This window comes from Orbicella franksi, chromosome 7 (assembly GCF_964199315.1).
Source record: "Orbicella franksi chromosome 7, jaOrbFran1.1, whole genome shotgun sequence".
Taxonomy (NCBI): domain Eukaryota; kingdom Metazoa; phylum Cnidaria; class Anthozoa; order Scleractinia; family Merulinidae; genus Orbicella; species Orbicella franksi.
In genome coordinates, this window is record NC_138151.1 from 29931525 (window position 1) to 29951524 (window position 20000).

At 39.9% G+C, this 20000-nt stretch overlaps 3 protein-coding genes across 8 annotated transcripts in view; 1 reads left to right on the forward strand and 2 right to left on the reverse strand.

Annotated features, from left to right (window-relative positions):
- Nucleotides 1-3393, forward strand: part of LOC145491790 (uncharacterized) — a 23274-nt gene extending 19881 nt beyond the window's left edge. For all 3 annotated transcript variants that reach the window (XR_014049886.1, XM_081471051.1, XM_081471052.1), the window contains one exon: nt 1-3393. This exon is cut by the window's left edge. The gene's annotated coding sequence lies outside the window, so the exon portion shown is untranslated.
- Nucleotides 3394-4069: 676 nt separating this feature from the next.
- Nucleotides 4070-8490, reverse strand: LOC145493932 (uncharacterized). The gene is made up of 4 exons (XM_081473425.1): nt 7778-8490; nt 7034-7159; nt 6331-6451; nt 4070-5109 (listed from the first exon to the last, which is right to left on the reverse strand). Exons 1-4 carry the CDS (start codon nt 7866-7868, stop codon nt 4935-4937), a joined length of 513 nt encoding a protein of 170 aa, XP_081329551.1. The 5' UTR covers nt 7869-8490; the 3' UTR covers nt 4070-4934.
- Nucleotides 8491-8582: 92 nt separating this feature from the next.
- Nucleotides 8583-20000, reverse strand: part of LOC145493903 (uncharacterized) — a 26801-nt gene continuing 15383 nt past the window's right edge. For all 4 annotated transcript variants that reach the window (XM_081473383.1, XM_081473381.1, XM_081473382.1 and 1 more), the window contains 2 exons: nt 12537-16485; nt 8583-12198 (listed from right to left, as the gene is read on the reverse strand). In XM_081473383.1, the coding sequence (XP_081329509.1) occupies nt 12559-16485 (3927 nt within the window). In that variant the 3' untranslated portion in view covers nt 8583-12198; nt 12537-12558. The remainder of the gene's footprint in view (nt 12199-12536; nt 16486-20000) is intronic.

Here is a 20000-nt window from a genome sequence, read left to right on the forward strand (position 1 = left end):
TAACCTGTAGATAGCACGACGAAGTAAGTTTTAGGCTGAAAACTGCGGTAAACTTCGGTACAGTAAAAAATTAGCGGTAAGCGACTCTGAGGTTTCAAAATTGTGAAGAAAAGATGAGGTTTCATCTCTTGTTTCCTATGTTTTGAAAAGTAAAATAGTTGAGATTGAAACAGAAACTGTTAGTACAGATATAAATTTCATTTTAACTCAAAAGGATACCTTGATGGAAAAAAAAATACAAAAGCTTCAAGCGCACTGTAGCGGATGGAAAATTCAGCAAATGAATTCATACGTTTTCAGTTTGAGGTATGCGACAACGAGAAAAATTGGCTGGTGAAAGTATAGATAATAGAAAGTTGATGTTAGAAGCCTGATAGTTGCCCCTGGAAATTTTATGTTCTAAAATACTACATATTGTGAAACCTCTCTTTTGGGTCAACTTTATTCAGGGGAAGCCTACATTGTATTTGAGGGGACACAAACTTCGGTCCCTAAAGAATGTTCATATAATCTTTGCCTCTGTTACCTCTATTAAAGGAATGCAAAAACGTTTGGATGTTCAATGTTCGGACACTTTTTATGTCACTTCGGACAAATTTTGGACAAGCATGTCGGACATTTTGCTGAAACTTAGCTAAAGTAAATTTACCGCAACAAAACACGAATTATACTGGAAAAATATATATAAGGTTTTACAGATACACCGAGGAGAAAATAACGAATACTCTATCAAGCCATTACATATCTCATGCCGTGGCTCAATTAGAGTTTGCTCTTTGAAGGAAACTAAGAGCTTCGTTGCTACTTAAAAGTGTTACAATGTACTGTAAATAATTGGAACGCTAAAATATTATGGACAGTTTTATATTAAAACACTTTTTTATTCAAAATTGAAATTGTCCGAAATCTTTTGCAAGTAATGTGCCTCTATTTGATTCAGAATTAAGCATTTTAGACTGCAATAAGACATTCCGGCTGATACTCGGTATGTAGTAGGTAGCATTTTGATAAGAATGCGTAAAAAAATTTGGTATTTACCTTGCGCGTGGTTTTAAGGTCTTGAATTTTGTACTATATACTCATTTTCATTTCCAAAAATTTTAGTTCTAACATGGCTCGATCGTATTGGAGTAATTTTAGCTTCTGGATTTAACTACCAAACTGGAGGAAAAGGGAGTAAGTACTCTGAAAGCAAGAAATAACTCCGACATATGGGCCATTTTCAATCCAAAATTTTTATAAAGACTTTAGGGTTGAAAGAGTAGCCTTTACTCACGGGACAAAGTTTCAGATTCCAGATTCAGAAAATAATCTTCCTCCTCTGTGAGAACATTAAAAAAATTCAAAATTGCTACTTTGGAAACCTAGTTTGGTAAAATTATGGGATAATGCATCTACGAATAACTATTAATTGTGGTCTTAATTTTATCGTACATATCAGCAATGTATGTAGGAAAGCTAGCCACAGAATAGGAGTGATAAGGAGGTCGAGGAACCTCATACCAACTGAGGCCAACTGACATCTCTATTAGGTAGCTATCCTCCCTCATTTAATATATTGCCACTTAGTGTGGCATTTTGGTGGGGCCAACGACACTCGTAGATTAGAAAGAGTACAGGAGCGAGAGGTGCAGTGGCCTCATGGTTTGTGCGCTAGTCTTCGGATCGAGCGGTCCGAGTTCGAGTCCTGGCCGGGGACATTGTGTTGTGTTCTTGGGCAAGACACTTTACTCTCACAGTGCCTCTCTCCGCCCAGGTGTATAAATGGGTACCGGCGAACTTCATGCTGGGGCTAACCTTGCGATGGACTATCATCCCATCCAGGGGGGAGTAGAAATACTCCTAGTCGCCCCGTGCTACAGAAACCGGGATACCCTCCGGCCTGATGAGCCACTTGGCTCGTATGTAGACTTAGCCTTACCTAGCTTTGTATAATAGGAAACTAAGAGACTTGTGCATATTATTGTATAAAGTTAAACATAACTAGTGCCCGCAGATATTTAGGGCCAAGACGCCGGAGTAAGGCTATTGAGTGAAGAAAGATGGGCTCCCAGCCTTAAGCAGTTCGAGACCCTGATACGCAGACTTGATTTAAGTAACATCCTTGAGGGCTGCAGTGGCTGCCATCTGTGTGTGATTCATTATTTCTTAAAAATTATTTTATTCATTATTTTAGATAGAGTTTTTAGCAGTATGTAATTTGTATTTTAGTCTTTCTTAGTCGATTTTTAATAGAGCGTACGCACTCACGTGTCTAGCAGCCATGCAAATTTATTGGAACAAAAGAATTGTTTACAAACGAAAAGAGTTGAACGCCCACAGGGTTGGTTTCGTACACCAACATGGCCGCCGTTTCATTGTTTTAGAGCACCAATATGGCTGCCATGACGTCATATGCATAAGCTCCACAGACCCATTTGTATTTTAGCTGGTATTTTAGAGTTATTAAAATTATTTGGTGGTGTGCTGAGTGTTGAAAAAATGATAACGACTAAATCCCACATGTGAGGATATCATTAATTTTTTATCTACACGCATATGCGATATCATTTTTGATATCATTTTTGTCCCTTTAACTGCACTTAAATTAGTTAGTGTATGATCCAAACATCAGTGGATCCTCTTCAGAGGTCTTCGCAAATTTTCCGGAAGTTGTCGGAAATCTTCGGAAAATCACCAAAAACGCCGTTATATATTGTGAGAGTTTTATATAAATAGAAGATAATATGGTCGCTTGAAGATACGAAATTTCTCTTCTCATGTGAATAAATATTTCACTTCTTCGCTGCGCGTACTCGTGAAATATTTTTCAACACTGGAAGATGAATTTTGTATCTCTACGTGGCCATCCTCTATATCTTAGGTGTCCCCTATGAGCAGCGGGATTTTCCTCTACTTGATTTTAATTGCACGTTAATATAGTGCCATGAAGGTGTGGAAAAGGACGGCATGCTTTCTTTCCTTGGCACCGAACTACTTAACCTTGTTCCTCGGGTTGAAATCAAGATTTCTGTGAAACGAACAAACACAGGTATCACAGTCATGTAGACAATCCCTACCGAAGGCTATTGACAGCAATGCTTAATCGCGCACACCGATTATAATTCCCCTGGACGTATTTCTCTGCAGAGTGTGATCATTTAAAGAAAGCCCAGAACGTTTGAATAATTCCACCATTAGCACTTCCGTCCTTTCAAGAGTCGTTAATTAGTATAGCAGGCTTATCAGGCGCCCAAAGAACCAAGACCCATTGCTACTGCACCTTAATTACTAAAAACAGGAATTTTCAACGAGAAATGCAGAGAAATGATACACTGGCCTTCCCTTTTCGATTCATGTTGTCTTCAATCAACCATACGTGAGCAGAGAACAACACAAGCTCTCTAAACTCAGTGGCGGATCCAGACCTTGCACCAAGTGGTGGGGGGGGGGGGGGGGGGGAAGAGTAGTTTTGTTTTGCTTGCCCTGCCGGCTTTTCTTCCTTCTGTCATTTCTTCTTTTATTACCCAAAATAAGGGGGGGGGGGGGGAGGCTCCCCTAGATCCGCCACTGAAACTTGTACCTTCTCCCAAAACCTCTGCTTTAAAAGTCGAGGCAATGTGTTCTATCCTCAGTATAAAATCGCACGAAACAGATGCTTTACAAATACGTGAAAATTTGCCTCATCGAAGTTTCATTTTCTCGGCCGAAAAGAACGCTGCGGCTGTTTTCAGCTGGGAGTGATGTCACTTTTCGTTGGATAATTTCTGAAGTGTTTCCACTCCTCTGGGATAAAGACATAATAGAACGCAACAGATTGAAATGAGAATGTGTAGCTACCTCTTACTAACCGAGTTCGAGGGACGTACTGCAAGTTACGGACCGAGTTTTCTCCCCTTCGATATATTTTCCGCGCGCTTCGCGCTTGGGCCATAAAAAAGCGAGGATCAGTAACTTACAGTACGGACCGAGAAAATGAGGTTAGTAAAATATTTATTATATCTCTACTGTGTGTCTGACGGGCTCAGGAACGATTTCTATTCACGTGGAACGGCTTCAAATTTTTGACGCACCTCGAAAGCAAAACGAGTCAATTTGAAATCGTTTTTAAGTTGTTAGCACACTTTAATACACAATTCAGAGTAAAAGAAATTTTTTACTTGCTATAAAAGTTATGAACACTTGGCGATAAATCACAAAACAGTTTAGAAACAAAACCAACTTTAAATTTTAGCGGGCCGCACAGGAGAGTACAGTCCGCTAAATTGACCAATCACAGCGCGCGTACTAACTAAGAGATATAATAAAGGATATTACACGACTGCGCAAAGATATGAATTTTATTTTTAAATAGTAAGAACAATATCACCACTTATAATCCAGCAAATATTTTCGCTCGCGCGCGATTGGTCTAAACACGTCACGTGACCGAATATTCCACAGCTAAAACTGGGGAATATCCGAGAGTATTCCCCAATTTTCAAAACTGCGCGCGTTGCGAAAAAGATTTCAAGCTCACAGTTTTCCTCGAGCTACGCTCTCGGAAAACTGTTCGCTTCTCGGAACAGATAATGTCCTCGGACAAATTTCCGAGCATATTTTCGCACCAAATGGAGGCTATTGTTTATATAATAGCACTGCAATAATAAAGCCAATCTGTTTTTGTTTATGATTACTGTCCGCAATCCGGCGTAATCTTTTTTCGCGTAATGATATCTTGGTGTAGTTCCTTTTTGCTTTAGGGCTATAATTACCCCTCTGACATCTTTCTACCTTTTTTTAAATTTAACGTTTGACGAAGTTCCCTTCGGTTCAAGGTAACTTTGGGCATCGGGAATAAGAAATGATAAATGGTATCTTCTAGATTCATTAGACTAAGAAAACGTGCTTTTCTATAGTTCGTATATCCAGATTCTTTATCGACTTCGTGGCGCCCACATCGACAGCAGGAAATTCTACATCTGCGCACTGACTCTTAGTTGTGGCTCTCCAAAATCTTTTAACGTCGTTCTACTCGATTGTAACGAGCCTCTACTATCTGCCATGCGCTGTAACTGGAAGACTCGACTTTCCAGGTTAAGTATCTTTTCGTTTGACATAGTTCGCAGTCTCTTGCTTGTGTCTAAAGAGCTGCAGAGAGAAAAATAAGCATCCGATATTTAACAAGTGGAACCGCGAGGGAAGCGAGTGGTTAACATGTTTTATGGTGACATTTCTAGGTTATATAAAAATGTTACCATAGCTGTGTACGTAAGATATTGCGTGCGCGTCACAGAGCGCAAGTCAACTGATTCCGTCTGCTAAGGGTTCGAATTTAACCCTAAATATCCCAGTTGACATTCACAATGATTCGGTTTTCGTTAATTAGAAATGTCGCATTAATTTTTGAAGTGTTTGAGTTGTTAGGGTCTTTGAGTTGCTGTTCTTCAGCGAGATGGAGTAGGAGCTTAGTAAGGGTGGGGAGGGGGAGGGAGACGGGAAGAGGGTTAAGAGCTCTCAAGAAGGAAACATTTGCTCTATTTCACTATTACAGAGCTCGTTTTGTATTTTTTGTTTTTGATGTATGCTTCAAGGCTTGTGATTGAAGAAATTCTTTTTCGTCCCACCTCGTTATGTTAAGAGAATTCAACCAGACGCAACCCAAACATTTAAGGCTAGTTCCACCAGCGCATAAGCATAACCATAAAGCCTGGTTTTCACTAGCGACCCAAGCACAAGCGCAAACTTGACGCAGGCATAAGCACAAGCGCAAGCACAAGCACATGGATCAAAATTATTCCTTTTTCTTGTGCTTGCGGTCATGCTTGCGTTGGCGCTGCAACAAGTGAAAACGAAACAACGTTCAGGCGTAACACAAGCACAAGATATTTACCACACGCGGTTATGTTTGGCCAATGAAAACGCTGGATACAGATTAACTCGCACCCAAACAGTTTTCTAAAATGACGGAAGGTAACCAGATGATTTTGCTTGTGCTTGTGTTTGCGTCCAATTTCGTTTTCATTAGGTCATCTTTATTGCTTGCGTTTGGGCTTGCCCTTGTGCTTGAGCTTGTGCTTGCGTCGCTAGTGAAAAGCAGGCTTAAGCCGACATATGCAAAAGCAGTATCATGTTGATAATTAGTGCCCTTATTTATGATAATTTCTTAACAAAAGGCGCTACTTAACATCACTCCACTGCGTCTGGGTATGTTGCCTATGCTTATACTTGTGCGCTAGTGGAAGGAAAAAGAGGCCACCAAATATCGCTATGAACACAATGAGCAAAGAGTTATGATGCGAATTTTACAGCATTTCGGTCTTCAGACTGAAAGAATACATCAAGTGGCGTAAAATGTTTCTTTTCACTTACCTTGCCCTTGGTTTTCTGGAGTTTGTTCCTTTGACAAAGAAGATGACGACAAGCACTGCTGTCATGATGGACATCACAGCAATTGATACCACAACGACCACACCAATCTGGGTTTGCATATCTGTTGAAAGAAACAACAGAAAAGTCTCACAACTTGACACGGTAAAGGGATTCTGGAGTGGAAAGCTAATGTCACTGAATAGCAATCTGCAGCAGGCTTTGAGCGGTCATCGAAACAAGATAGTACTCCTAAGGTCAAGGGCTTCCTAAGGTTTGTTAATACGGCCATGATGATGTAATCCATAGTAAGAACAAATTTCTGAAAACTACCGAGTGAGCAATCCACAGTTTTATTCATATAACGGGCAAACGAGCTAGCGAAGGCACACACGCTCGAACAAACGAACAAACGAACGAACGAGCACTTCGGCACACGCAAGAACGAACAATCGACTCGTTCTCACCTTGGCAACGAACGAAGGAACGAACGAAGAAATAGAGAAACAAACAAATGAACGAACGAATGAACGAAAAACTTGACGGACAAACGAAAGAACGAACGAAGAAACAAACAAACAAACGAACAAACAAACGAAAACGAATGAGCGAACAAACGAACGAACAAACGAACGGACAAAAGAATGAACAAACGAACGCACAATTCAAACGAAGGAACGAACGTGACGAACGTTCTCGATCTCACCTTGGCAAGGTGTACGGTTACAGCTCTGTGTCTGTAGCGTTGTGTTACACGATTCACATGTCCTGTTTCTCATCCGAACTCCTTCATCACATGTTTTAGAACACGCACTCCACTCGGACCATTCACCTGCAGCAGGAAAACAAATCACAGAATTAAAAACATGACAAGACTTAGTTGAAATTAAGAATATTTCAGTACCCAATTTTATTGCTGACAGGCTGTCTGTTTACAAAACTATTTAAATTTTACAACAAGGTCACGCTACCATTTGTCGCTACACTGCGCATTTTCATTACAAAGCCTTGTTAAAAGATCACTCTGTCTATGTCAATTTTATTTGTAAAAGAAAACACAGTAAACTGCAAATTATTTGCCAAAAAAAAAAAAGGTTTATCAATATTTGTTAGCAGTTGTCAGCAACTGTTACTTTTCCTTTACCTATAAAATAGATAAACGAGTTTATGATTAAGTATCAACCAATATTTGCCTCAAATTATTTACATGATGTAGTGGATCAACACACCATGTAGTAATATGTCCATATTTTCGGCTTTCCGTTTCCTGTTAAATTTTGACCGACAACGTCTTGCTAGACCTTCCAAACCGTTCAAACAGTAACTTGAATGAACAATTCAGTTTTATACGGGTGAATGAAGTCGCCGAGATTCCGATTGTTTGACTTTGCGTGGCTTCAATTCATTTATTTAGCAGTGTATTAAAGTTCAGATATGGTGGATATCGTACCTGAATGAGACGAAGCCACTAACATCAAACTCGGAGCGAATAAGGTGAGTAGCGTCGTCATGAGCTCAAGCATCGCTACCTCTGTGACCATGTGGGTTTTAAAACGTCAAATAAACCGAAACAAGGCAGAACCAACAACAAACTTTAGCCGCAGAAACTCCGAATTATCGAGGAAATGACAAAATCGCCGGCTGGCGGCTACTACTTGCTCACCAAATATTCGACACCAACCATGAAAATACTGGAACTCGCTTGTGTCTACTTCCCATCTTTGAAAGCTTCTCACGGAACTCAAGCGTTGTTTGCCATCCTTGAAGGTTCTCGACAAGTCAACCGTTATTATGAATGGATGAGACCGTTATGCTAATTCTAGAGTTTGTCGGAAACATCATTATGCAAATAATTTGAGCTGTCAGTAATCCCACGACCATTTTCATAGAGTCACGCGATACGAATCGTAATTTGACTTACTGTGAAAACGGACAAACAAGAGGATCTCAACCACGAGCCAAGTTCCTTTAAACTTTACTGAAGTGCGAACAGCGGCGCTTAGCGAAGGAAACAAGGTTTCGCATGACGGCGTTTTCACTGACGCCATAAACAATATGACCTACTTAAACTGTACGATCATCTGCCTACAGTCTATTTTGTCTTGAGTACGTCGAGCAAACAAAAATATTCACCAGTGATGGAACCTTGAGCTAGGGAGGGGGGTGGGAAGGGAGAGGGATGGGTTTGCTCGCCCTGCCGGCTTTTTTTTTTTTTTTTTTTTTAAATACCCAAAATAAGGTTGGGGGGAGGGCGGGGGGGCTCCCGCAGGGGCAAAACAATAAACGTTTGTGGAAAGACTGACTACAAAAAGCCTTACAGCCTAAATAAAATTATAAACACTGTACGTTTGTATTAGCTGCGTTAGGACAATTTTGTCAGATAAAGTAGACCGTCGTTCAATAATATAACCTTCATCTCTATCACCCTACTTTTGAAAACAACAACAACAACAACAACAACGACAACAACTACAACTTGAACACTTTCTAGCACATCTTGTGGGCGATATGGTAGCCGAGGGGAACCTTGGCCATATACTAGGTCGTTCATACTAATGAGAGGTTTTTCGAAAACATTTTAAAGTTATTTCTTTTTACGATAGCATTAGAATTAGGACTTTTTACAGCCATCGGTCACCATGGTGATGTGCATGAAGTTGTGCCTGAACATGGTGACATACAAATGAGAGGACTCCAGTCCCAAAATTTTCATCCTTAATTAGCAGTTGACCAAGTTTTTTCAGGTCTGATGTTTTAGCTAGCGACACTTAGCATCGTTTAGTCCACAGCTAAAGTACTATGAGTACTGAGCTTTTTAAAAGTTGTGTGTATAACTGTGATGATCAGTCATGTCTTCATAGCTGCGTGCCATCTTGGTCAAGGTCAGAGAACCTTCCTAATATTTCATGAGCAAGTTTGTAGATTTCCACTACACTGATTTGAAAAATTCAAGAGAATACCCAGACCATCATTTGGTCTTATCGCGTAGGCTTGACGTTTTCATCTGACAATAACGTTAATTGAAATAGCTGTACGTCAAACGGATTTTACACCTTTGAAAACCTTACTTGTCAGTGTATCACTCAACGCAAACATAAGCGTACGTCGGAATGGCAATGGTATATTGTTGGCTGGTCCGCGATTCAGAACGAAAAAGACTATGGCTGATCGCGCGTTTATGGTTGCAGCCACAGTCTTGTGGAATTAACAGCCTTCCCTTGTCAATGAGGCAAGCTACGAACGTTAACACTTTTAAGCGTTTAGTTAAGTCTCATTTGTTCTCTAAGGCCTTTTGTTAAGATTTTATTGCAAGACCAATTCTCGAATAAATTACAGGATTCTATGTCTTAAATTTTAAGATGCGTTTGGTAGTCTTCATTCTCAATTTGTAATTTGTACGAATTTATCTAATTGTAATGCGATTTTGACTATCTTTATAGAAAAAGCGCAATGTAAGTAATAAATGTTATTGTTATTGTCATTACTGTATACCATGCCATAGAAAATGCTCGACTTAATGTATTACCCAACTGCAGCGAATACCGTCCAAATAACAGTACAAATATACAGCGATATTGTACAGTTATTTGTACAGTGGAAAACCTGTTTGCCGTACAGGTCGGCGCGCGCACGTAAAACTGTCACTCTCCCTCTTTTTATTGATAAATCTATTGCCTACAGCAGTCTCTTATTAGATGTTTCGGTGTTTAGTTATCGCCTTATAGTTTTACTCGTTGTTTGAATTTTGACAAGCCCGTACGGCACAACTCGTAAAAATATACAGCGATACTACACACCAAAACACATAGTAAGATATAATTATGTATTACACTCAACCTTCTTATCGTGCGCCGCGTGTAGGTCACATTGAGTTTGTTGGCCACTGTATATTCTATGGCATGGTATAATATAGTTATCCTTTAAGGCTTGATATTGGTATCATGGTTTACCGCTCGAAAGCGTTGCATACTTATATGTAGTATTTTTTTCGTCTTTGAAACCTCTATTCTAACTAAACCCATCAGAATTTGACCACTAAAAAGTCAACTTTCATCCAAGGTTTTTGAGCAATATACATATTCAAAAAGGTTGCTGATCATCTTTCGCTTGCAACCAACACTTTACAGTGTTGTTGTGTACAAAACTAAATAAAATTACATTTTCTTTTGAAGGGAGCCCCATCAGTCACAGCTGATGTGAGTCTGGTGCTGGTCACAATCACACTTTTTCTTTCCGTTTTAACGAAGGACGTAGGTGTTTCAGCTGTTTGTTTTACACTCTTTATATATTCTAACATGCATGCCTTCGAGGCTTTCAGGACAAACTCAGTTCTATATTTGGTGGTATTTTCTTTGTATTCAAGTCACTTTTGGAAATCGAGGGACATAAGAAACTTTAAAAAAATTGCAATTTGTTCTGAAAGCCTCCAGCCAAGTTAGAATATTGTTATATCGTACGTTGTCCATTGACTGAACCTCTCACCGAGACTGCTTCTTTTAAAGATGATTTCCAGTCCGTACTGCGCCCTCTTGAGAGGTTTTTTTTTTGCGTTTTTTGTTTTGTTTCATGACATTACGAAATGTAAACATTTTGCAACTACTTACATGAAGTAAATTCAAAGTTTCAAAACAACCGCCATTAAGGATGCGAAGCGGTCGAAGCTTTATGCTTCGTTCTTCCTCATATCTCTTGGCGAAACAACTTGGCAGCTGTAAAAATCAATGAAGCTGTTGGAAAAAGAATTTGAAAGCCCTCAAAGATAACTTATGTGGTTCGTAACGAATAACATCGATTCACATTCCATCAAGTGAGATTTATAATGTTGCTTCTTAATTTTCTAAAATGACTAAAATGTTGTTATTTCATTTATGGTTGATAGTGCGTGAATATACAGTGGAATCCCGATTTTTCGAACCCCCAAGGGAAACGAAAATTGGTTCGGAAAATCGGAGAGTTCGAGAAATCGGAGGTAAAATGACAGCATCTGACTGAGGAGGGAAAACGACTTTTGGTTCAAGTTATCGGGAGGTTCGAAAAACTGAGGGTTCGAGAAATCGGGAGTCCACTGTACTATTCATTTGTGATTACTTATAAGCGTCTCGGACACCGCCTTACTTGAATTACCTTCAGTACTGTGTTTCTTCTGCTGTTTTGATGTCCGGTCCCTATATTATCGTTGCTTTTTGCCTGACTACGGCTTTTAAGGATCGTCCTTTGTATTGGTACATCACGGTCATGTTGATGATGAATATTTTCCAAAGAAAGTGTACAACCAATAACAAAAGGGTTAAAGCCCGGATTTTCACTCCGTACTGCGCAGTCTCAGCAAGACACATTGCTAACTCAACAAAAAGCAGTTTGTTCTATCTAAGCAATTCATCTATTTCAAATGACAATGAAAACATATTACAACCATTAAATTCCGAGAACATTCGTTGCTAATTGTTTTCTAACAAATACTTATTCTTTTCATTTTGGATATTTAACACATTACGGAAAGAAACCACCTTGCTTGTTAATTTTCTGAAATGACTAAAATGTTGTTATTTCCTTTATGGTTGATAGTGCGTGAATATACTATTCATTTGTGATTACTTCTAAGCGTTTGGGACACCGCCCTATAAAATAGTATGTCCAAGTCTATAAAATAACACAGCCGAGTATTGCCGATTCATTTATAAAAATATGGGTACGTTTACGGATACACATTGATACGACTCTGATGCTTTATGATTAGAAGAAAAGCATTTTCCTACAAACTCAGTGTTGGCCGGTTAGCCGTTTTCACCGAAAAGCTAATAGTATTAGTAGTCTCGTTGTAAAAAATCGAAAGAGTCGCTCCCATGCGTATTGATAGATGTGCTGAACAATCTAAAAGGTAAGAGAAAACAATACTGTTAGCTATTATGGAGAGGAACACTTGATCACCTTATAAATTTTCTCTGAAGTTATTAAAAAATTTATTCCCTTGCACGAACAAAAAAAAGAATGTCATGGCGACCGCAAACGTACAAAGCAAGTAAGGTAGTATTTTCCATCATAACTTTACACTTTTGAAACACGTTTTATGTGTCATGTAGAATGATTCGGTCATCTGAGATTTTGAAGAAGCACCAAAGTATTGTTATTTATGCGAGACAAAGAAGTCGACACCTCAATTATTTAACTTCCAATTGTATCATCCCAACATTAAACAAACACTTAAGTACCTTTCGCTATATTGAAGTTCATCTAATCGCCTTTAGCAAAGTCCAAGGTAACATCATCACCAATGAGTACAAACGGAGCCCAGCACTTCACCTCGCTAAACTGCTCAGACTCTCTCAGACACTTCATGGCTCGGTTCAGGGATTCACTGGAACTTCTTCCTTCTGCTAGGTGAAGGTAGAAACTCTTCATGAACTCCATAGTGGCTTCGTCGTCAATTGCCCACAGAGACACAAGAACAGAACGAGCACCGGCACCCAAGAAGGCTCGTGCAATGCCAACCACTCCCTCAGCCTTAATCTCACCACGACCACTATGGCAACAACTTAGCACAACCAGTCTTGCTCGGATTTGAACTCTCATCACATCACTCATTGTTAGCAAGAAGTCTTCCTGAACAGGGATCTGCGATGCTCGTGTAGGGTTTGCTGCCAAAGCAATTTCTCCTGTTTCCATACAGCCATGTGCTGCAATGTGCACCAAAGCAACTGAGGAAAGTCTTCCTAATACTTCATGTCTTGTTGCCTCCTTTCCAGTAAGGGGGACAGTGTTGAGTATTTTCCCAATCATCTCTACTTCCATCTTTGCAAATGGCAGCTGTCCTAGCTTTAGCCCACAATAACGAACTTCATCTAACCATGGATCTCCCACAAGTAGTGCCCCAGACTTTTTGTGGTAATTTGGTGAACAATCTTTGATCAATTTCATACTATTCAATGACGGAATGACACGGATTCTGAAAGACTCGCTCAAGTACTTTGAATTAAAATCCATCAATGCAGCATAGGGAGCCAAGGACAATGGGCCTTCGGGAACAAATATCAGCTCATTGCCATTAATCAAGTCTTTGATGGGGCTAATGATGACGTCATGCCATGTTCTTAAAGGACTGGTATCAAAGATCGTGGGTTGGGATATGGGTTGATTGCTCTTCTTCTTTGACAGCTCGACTTTGCTCATCCTATCCAATGAACGATCTTCGCATTTCACACCACCTCTGACACCAATTTCCTCACGAGCATTGTGAATTAACGAATGCAACAGAGCAGTCGCAGCATCCTCCGAATTATTATGGCTGATTTCTTTTTTTCTTAATTGAACATCCTTTCCATTTTGAATAATCCAGAAAATTATTTCTCTTTCATGAACTGCCATAAAGACTGTATTGCATGGAAGGCAACTTAATGTGTCTAAAGTCATTTTATCCGTTACATGTGGTGCTTCAGTTTCGTAGTTTAAATTCATAAGATCTTTCAGAGCCTGTGCCCGTCCTTGCTCAACAGCAAACAATGCCTCAACTACGTCACCTTGTTTCAAAATTAGACGCCATAATCTCGTATAAGCCAAATCATTAGCATCCCGGTAGCTAATTGTCCACTCATCTTTACCTTGGAGATGCTGTCTAACATCATCTAACAATTGCACGCTAGCATGATAACAGTCAAGAGACTTCTCTAAAGACCCTTGAGATTCAAAGCAAATACCAAGATTACAATACGACCTTCCCTCTCCATCCCTGTCTCCCACTTCCTTGGCAATTTCTAGTTCTAGTTCATGGTACTCGATGGCTTTTTTGAAATTTCCCAGACTTTGAAAAGCGCTGCCAAGGTGACCATACGACTTTCCCTCTCCAGCCCTGTCTCCCACTTCTTTGGCAATTTTAAAATGTCTTTCATGGTACTCGATTGCTTTTTTGAAATTTCCCAGACTTTGATAAGCGATGCCAAGATTACCATACGGCCTTCCCTCTCCAGCCCTGTCTCCCACTTCTTTGGCAATTTCTAGATCTAGTTCATGGTACTCGATGGCTTTTTTGAATTTTCCCAGACTTTGATAAGCGTTGCCAAGATTACCATACGATATTCCCTGTCCAGCCCTGTCTCCTACTTCTTTCGCAATTTTTAGACGACGTTCATGGTACTCGATGGCTTTTTTGAAATTTCCCAGACTTTGATGAGCGATGCCAAGATTACCATACGATATTCCCTCTCCAGCCTTGTCTCCCACTTCTTTGGCAATTCCTAGATCTAGTTCATGGTACTCGATGGCTTTTTTGAAATTTCCCAGACTTCGATAAGCGATGCCAAGATTACAATACGACCTCCCCTCTCCAGCCCTGTCTCCCACTTCTTTGGCAATTTCTAGATCTAGTTCATGGTACTCGATGGCTTTTTTGAAATTTCCCAGACTTTGATAAGCGGTGCCAAGATTACCATACGACTTTCCCTCTCCAGCCCTGTCTCCCACTTCTTTGGCAGCTTTTAGATCTAGTTCATGGTACTCGATGGCTTTTTTGAAATGTCCCAGACTTTGATAAGCGATGCCAAGATTACCATACGACCTTCCCTCTCCAGCATTGTCTCCCACTTCTTTGGCAATTTTTAGATCTAGTTCATGGTACTCGATGGCTTTTTTGAAATTTCCCAGACTTTGATAGGTGGTTCCAAGATTACTATACGACATTCCCTCTCCAGCCCTGTCTCCTACTTCTTGGGCAATTTTTAGAAGACGTTCATGGTACTCGATGGCTTTTTTGAAATCTCCCAGGCAGTTATAAGCGATGCCAAGATTACCATATGACATTCCCTCTCCAGCCCTGTCTCCCACTTCCTTGGCAATTTCTAGATCTAGTTCATGGTACTCGATGGCTCTTTTGAAATTTCCCAGACTTCGATAAGCGATGCCAAGATTACCATACGACCTTCCCTCTCCAGCCCTGTCTCCTACTTCTTGGGCAATTTTTAGATCTAGTTCATGGTACTCGATGGCTTTTTTGAAATCTCCAAGACTGCCATAAGAGATACCAAGATTACAGTACGACCTTCCCTCTCCAGCCCTGTCTCCCACTTCCTTGGCAATTTCTAGATCTAGTTCATGGTACTCGATGGCTCTTTTGAAATTTCCCAGACTTCGATAAGCGATGCCAAGATTACCATACGACCTTCCCTCTCCAGCCCTGTCTCCTACTTCTTTGGCAATTTTTAGATCTAGTTCATGGTATTCGATGGCTTTTTTGAAATCTCCAAGACTGCCATAAGAGATACCAAGATTACAGTACGACCTTCCCTCTTCAGGCCTGTCTCCCACTTCTTTGGCAATTTTTAAATCTTGTTCGTGGTACTCGATGGCTTTTTTGAAATTTCCCAGACTTTGATGAGCGCTGCCAAGATTACCATACGACATTCCCTCTCCAGTCCTGTCTCCTACTTCTTTGGCAAGTTTTAGAAGACATTCATGGTACTCGATGGCTTTTTTGAAATGTCCCAGACTTTGATAAGCGATGCCAAGATTACCATACGACCTTCCCTCTCCAGCCTTGTCTCCCACTTCTTTGGCAATTTTTAGATCTAGTTCATGGTACTCGATGGCTTTCTTGAAATTTCCCAGACTTTGAAAAGCTCTGCCAAGATTACCATACGACCTTCCCTCTCCAGCCCTGTCTCCCACTTCTTTGGCAATTTCTAGATCTAGTTCATGGTACTCGATGGCTTTTTTGAAATTTACCAGACTTTGATAAGCGGTGCCAAGATTACCATACGACATTCCCTCTCCAGCACTGTCTCCCACTTCTTTGGCAATTTTAAAATGTCTTTCATGGTACTCGATGGCTTTTTTGAAATATACCAGACTTTGATGAGCGTTGCCAAGATTACCATACGACCTTCCCTCTCCAGCCTCGTCTCCCGCTTCTTTGGCAATTTCTAGATGCCGTTCATGGCACTCGATGGCTTTCTTGAAATTTCCTAGACTTTGATAAGCGATGCTAAGGTTACAATACGACATTCCCTCTCCAGCCCTGTCTCCCATTTCTTTAGCAATTTTTAGACAACTTTCGAGGTACTCGATGGCTCTTTTAATATCACCCACAGTGTGATAAACATTACTATACCAGCATCTTTCTGTCTTATCTCCCACATCTTTCGTAGTTTTCAGTAAAGAGTCGGTATTTTTCTATCAGACAGAAATGCGTGTCAGTTAATAACGAAATCATGAATATTTACCCAAAAAATTTACAAACTGCTTTCCCAGGGAGTTATGTAGCTGAGACTATCGACACCCTTCCAAAGCATACTTGGTGATTAAACACCAAGGTATATTAATTTTGGATATTGGATGCTAGAATTACAAAATAATATATAGACTTCTGGGCCGGATTGTCTAGAGCCCGATTTAGCTAACCCAGGAAAAAGTAGAATTTTGATTTGAATTTTGTAAGTTTGCGGTGAGGTTTTCTGTATATTGTTAGGCCTTCTGTTTCGAGTTTTAATAATCACCATATACACAAAACAAAGCAGCAATAAACATTTGTATAGAAGAAAAAGTTATAATTCGATTAACTTTTAATCCTGGGTTAGCGTTAACCGGCTTCCAAACAATCTTGCCCTGTTTTCGACAAGTTAACCTGACATAAGCCCGCGATCCAATCGAAAACCAGCACTTGATCAGCGGACAACTTCAAAAAACACGTGAACGCGATGAGCTATAAACTTGAGCCCGCGATATGGTCACGTGACACCGGTCAACGGATACCTTGTTTTGACAGGTGTCAATTGATCATAATATGGATGTCTAATATCAATTAAAGAAGTACACGGTAAACCAAGGCTGCATGTCTCTGTCAACTTATTATTTGGAGTATGGCCGCCATGTTGCGCGACACCGTCGCGGTCGCCGTCGTGCGTACGCGTCCACGAAGAATACCGCTAGCCATGATAACCATGAGAAAATCAGCTTATGGGTTTCCTTTCCTACATGAGTATGGGGCTCCGCTTGGCTGTCCTTCGGCCCACCGGAGCTCCGCTATAATTATGCCGAGAATTATGCCAGGACGCTATCAATCAATATACTCTTCTTCTTCTTCTTTTTAAGGGTGATTAGTTACAATGTTAGTAACTTTTATTTAACAAAAACAGAAGCCTAAGACGTGTATTACACTGTGATAAAACACGACGGGCATTTGCGAATACGAGGGAGTGTTCTCAAATGTCCGGAGTGTTTTTTATACACGGCTTAGGCTTCTTCATTTGCTTTATGATATAGGTTTTACACGTGCAAAACAATAAAACACGCTTTTTCTATGTTTTATACTCTTATAAAACGTGGGTTTTTGACCAGTCATGCAGAGCGTGCGCAGGGTCCCATCTATATTATAATTTAACTTTCTTAACATAGAAGAGGGACGTCAAAATCGCTTGAGTTTTTTTGGAAACGACCTTTGTATAGCTCAATAATGTGCATAATTATTTTCCAAATATTGCCGCAAATGAAGGGTTCCATAATGAGTAAAAAGGTTGTGAATAGTAATTTTAAGGTAAGATACAAGATAAAATAATCAAGAAACAGCAGGTAACAAGCTTGGTGTTGAAGTTAAAAAGTTTCATTAGCAAGGGTCCTTTCCATTAGAGGAACATCGAGGTATTAAGAACTGTGTGCAAACACTGTTTTAAGTGTTTCATACAGCTCCTTGCTTGAAAATTATCGTAAAGACAAGCACGAGGTGTGCGCAGAATAAACAATTGCCTTAGTTTCAATTCTATACCTCCTCGATACAATTAAACAGGATTGTGGACGAATTGTATGCTTACGCTTACGCTTACAGTAGCGCGTGTTCACTTGACATAAGCATAAGCATAAGTTCTACGAAGCTTGCCGCGTTTCTATTTCACAATTACATTGAGAGCTCGAGATTTCTATCACGAAATAGTTGACGAGCGCGCAGCCAGACTTAAGAGTGAATGCCTATAAAAATGGACCTAAATCGCCTATCAATGGCACAAGTCGAAAAATTGATTTCGCTTGTATTTTGTCCATAGATAGGTCCTAGTAAGAATAGAAACGGACCATAGTTAGCTTCTGCTAATACAGCTTTCTTTGGTAGAAATACGCCAAAAACGATTTCGACCCGATTGGGCTCAAAATCTACTTCCGGTTTTGCTGAATTTTCCAAATATTTGATTGCTTCGCGCTCCGCAGAACAGCTACTTGAGAATCTTTCAATGGATTTTATATTCAGTTCAGGTCTTCGTAGTATGACTGAGCGAAAAATAAAATAAATCAAAGTTAGTTTTGAGCCCGAAAAGAGATAAAACTGACACGCAAAATTTTAAAGTATGTCACAAGAGAATTATTGCATAAAAACATCGCCATATTTTTCTATGGGCTATAACTTTAAATACCATAAAAACACTTTCTACGGGTTAAATATACACCCACCTGTTAGGATATCAAAAAATATCTCTGGGCAAATGGTTTCAAGTCGCCCGCCTTGGCCTGTGTTTCTCGTAGATTTTGCCCAAAATCCGCCGTTGGAATGTAAACAATTGCGTGACGCGGAGAGCCACTCTCGAGTAAAATATTCGTTCCAGCAATCCGATGAAAGCAATTTTTGAAACGTTGTGTGGATAAAATAATGGAAAATGTTTTTTTTTTTGTTGTTTAAGTTAGTATAAATATATATGTTTTTTCATTTGCATTGCAACACCCACATCCCTGATAAAGAACGTTACTACAGTACTCCGGGAAATGATTGTAACACTTTTTTGTTTTATTGATTTCACTGATAACTTACAATACAGTGGCAGTTTTAGAGATACACTTAACCAGTCCTCTATGGTTTATGGCAATTGAATTGCTGACAAATAAAGTCAAGTGGAAATACCATAATTTCTATAAACTATTAAGTTCGTGACGGCATCTCAGCTCTTCTAGCTGTGTAGAAAATTTGTACCTACACAATATGCTCAAACTCAGCTAGAAAACCTGGAATTTCTTGAATTGAATTAGCCGAGGAAGAAATTGCGTTTAAGTTTCAATCATACTGGGAAAAAAAATCCATCTTTTCTACTTTGGTTGTTTGATCAATTAACTGAAATTTGCAGATCATAACACTGGTAGACAAATCATGTAAACATCACAGTAGTCGATCTAGGACTAGGTTTACACTAAAGGAGTTTTTTTTAGATTCGTAAAAGTTCCTGGATTCATCAATTTTAGAGTATTCGAATTAGTAGGGGTTTACAGTGAAAGGATATTCGGATTCTTAACCGTTTATACACGACGATAACTCCGGGAACATTCATGATGGAATGGTTAACAAGCAGTTTGTTGCCTCGACGACGAGAAACAAAATGCCTCCGAAAATAAGGCTAGGGGAAGGTTAAGACAGTCTGAAGCTTTCTTTCAACTCGCTGACCACGGTACTGTTGTCCATCATGTCAGGTCCCTCCAGGTATTTACTCTGGTCTTTACTTAATATCTAGAATCGTCGAGGTTTTCGATCGTGCCATCGTCGTCACCTGCGCAGTAAATTATAAATTGGGTTTCTGAGGAGTATGGCATTACCCATTATAAAAGTGATTACTTACACCTGAAACAGCACGAGGTAATCACCCAGCGACCGCCATCAAATGGCCATCAATGTGCCTACGACTCGACTACGACTGGATCATGTAATCCGCCATTTTCGT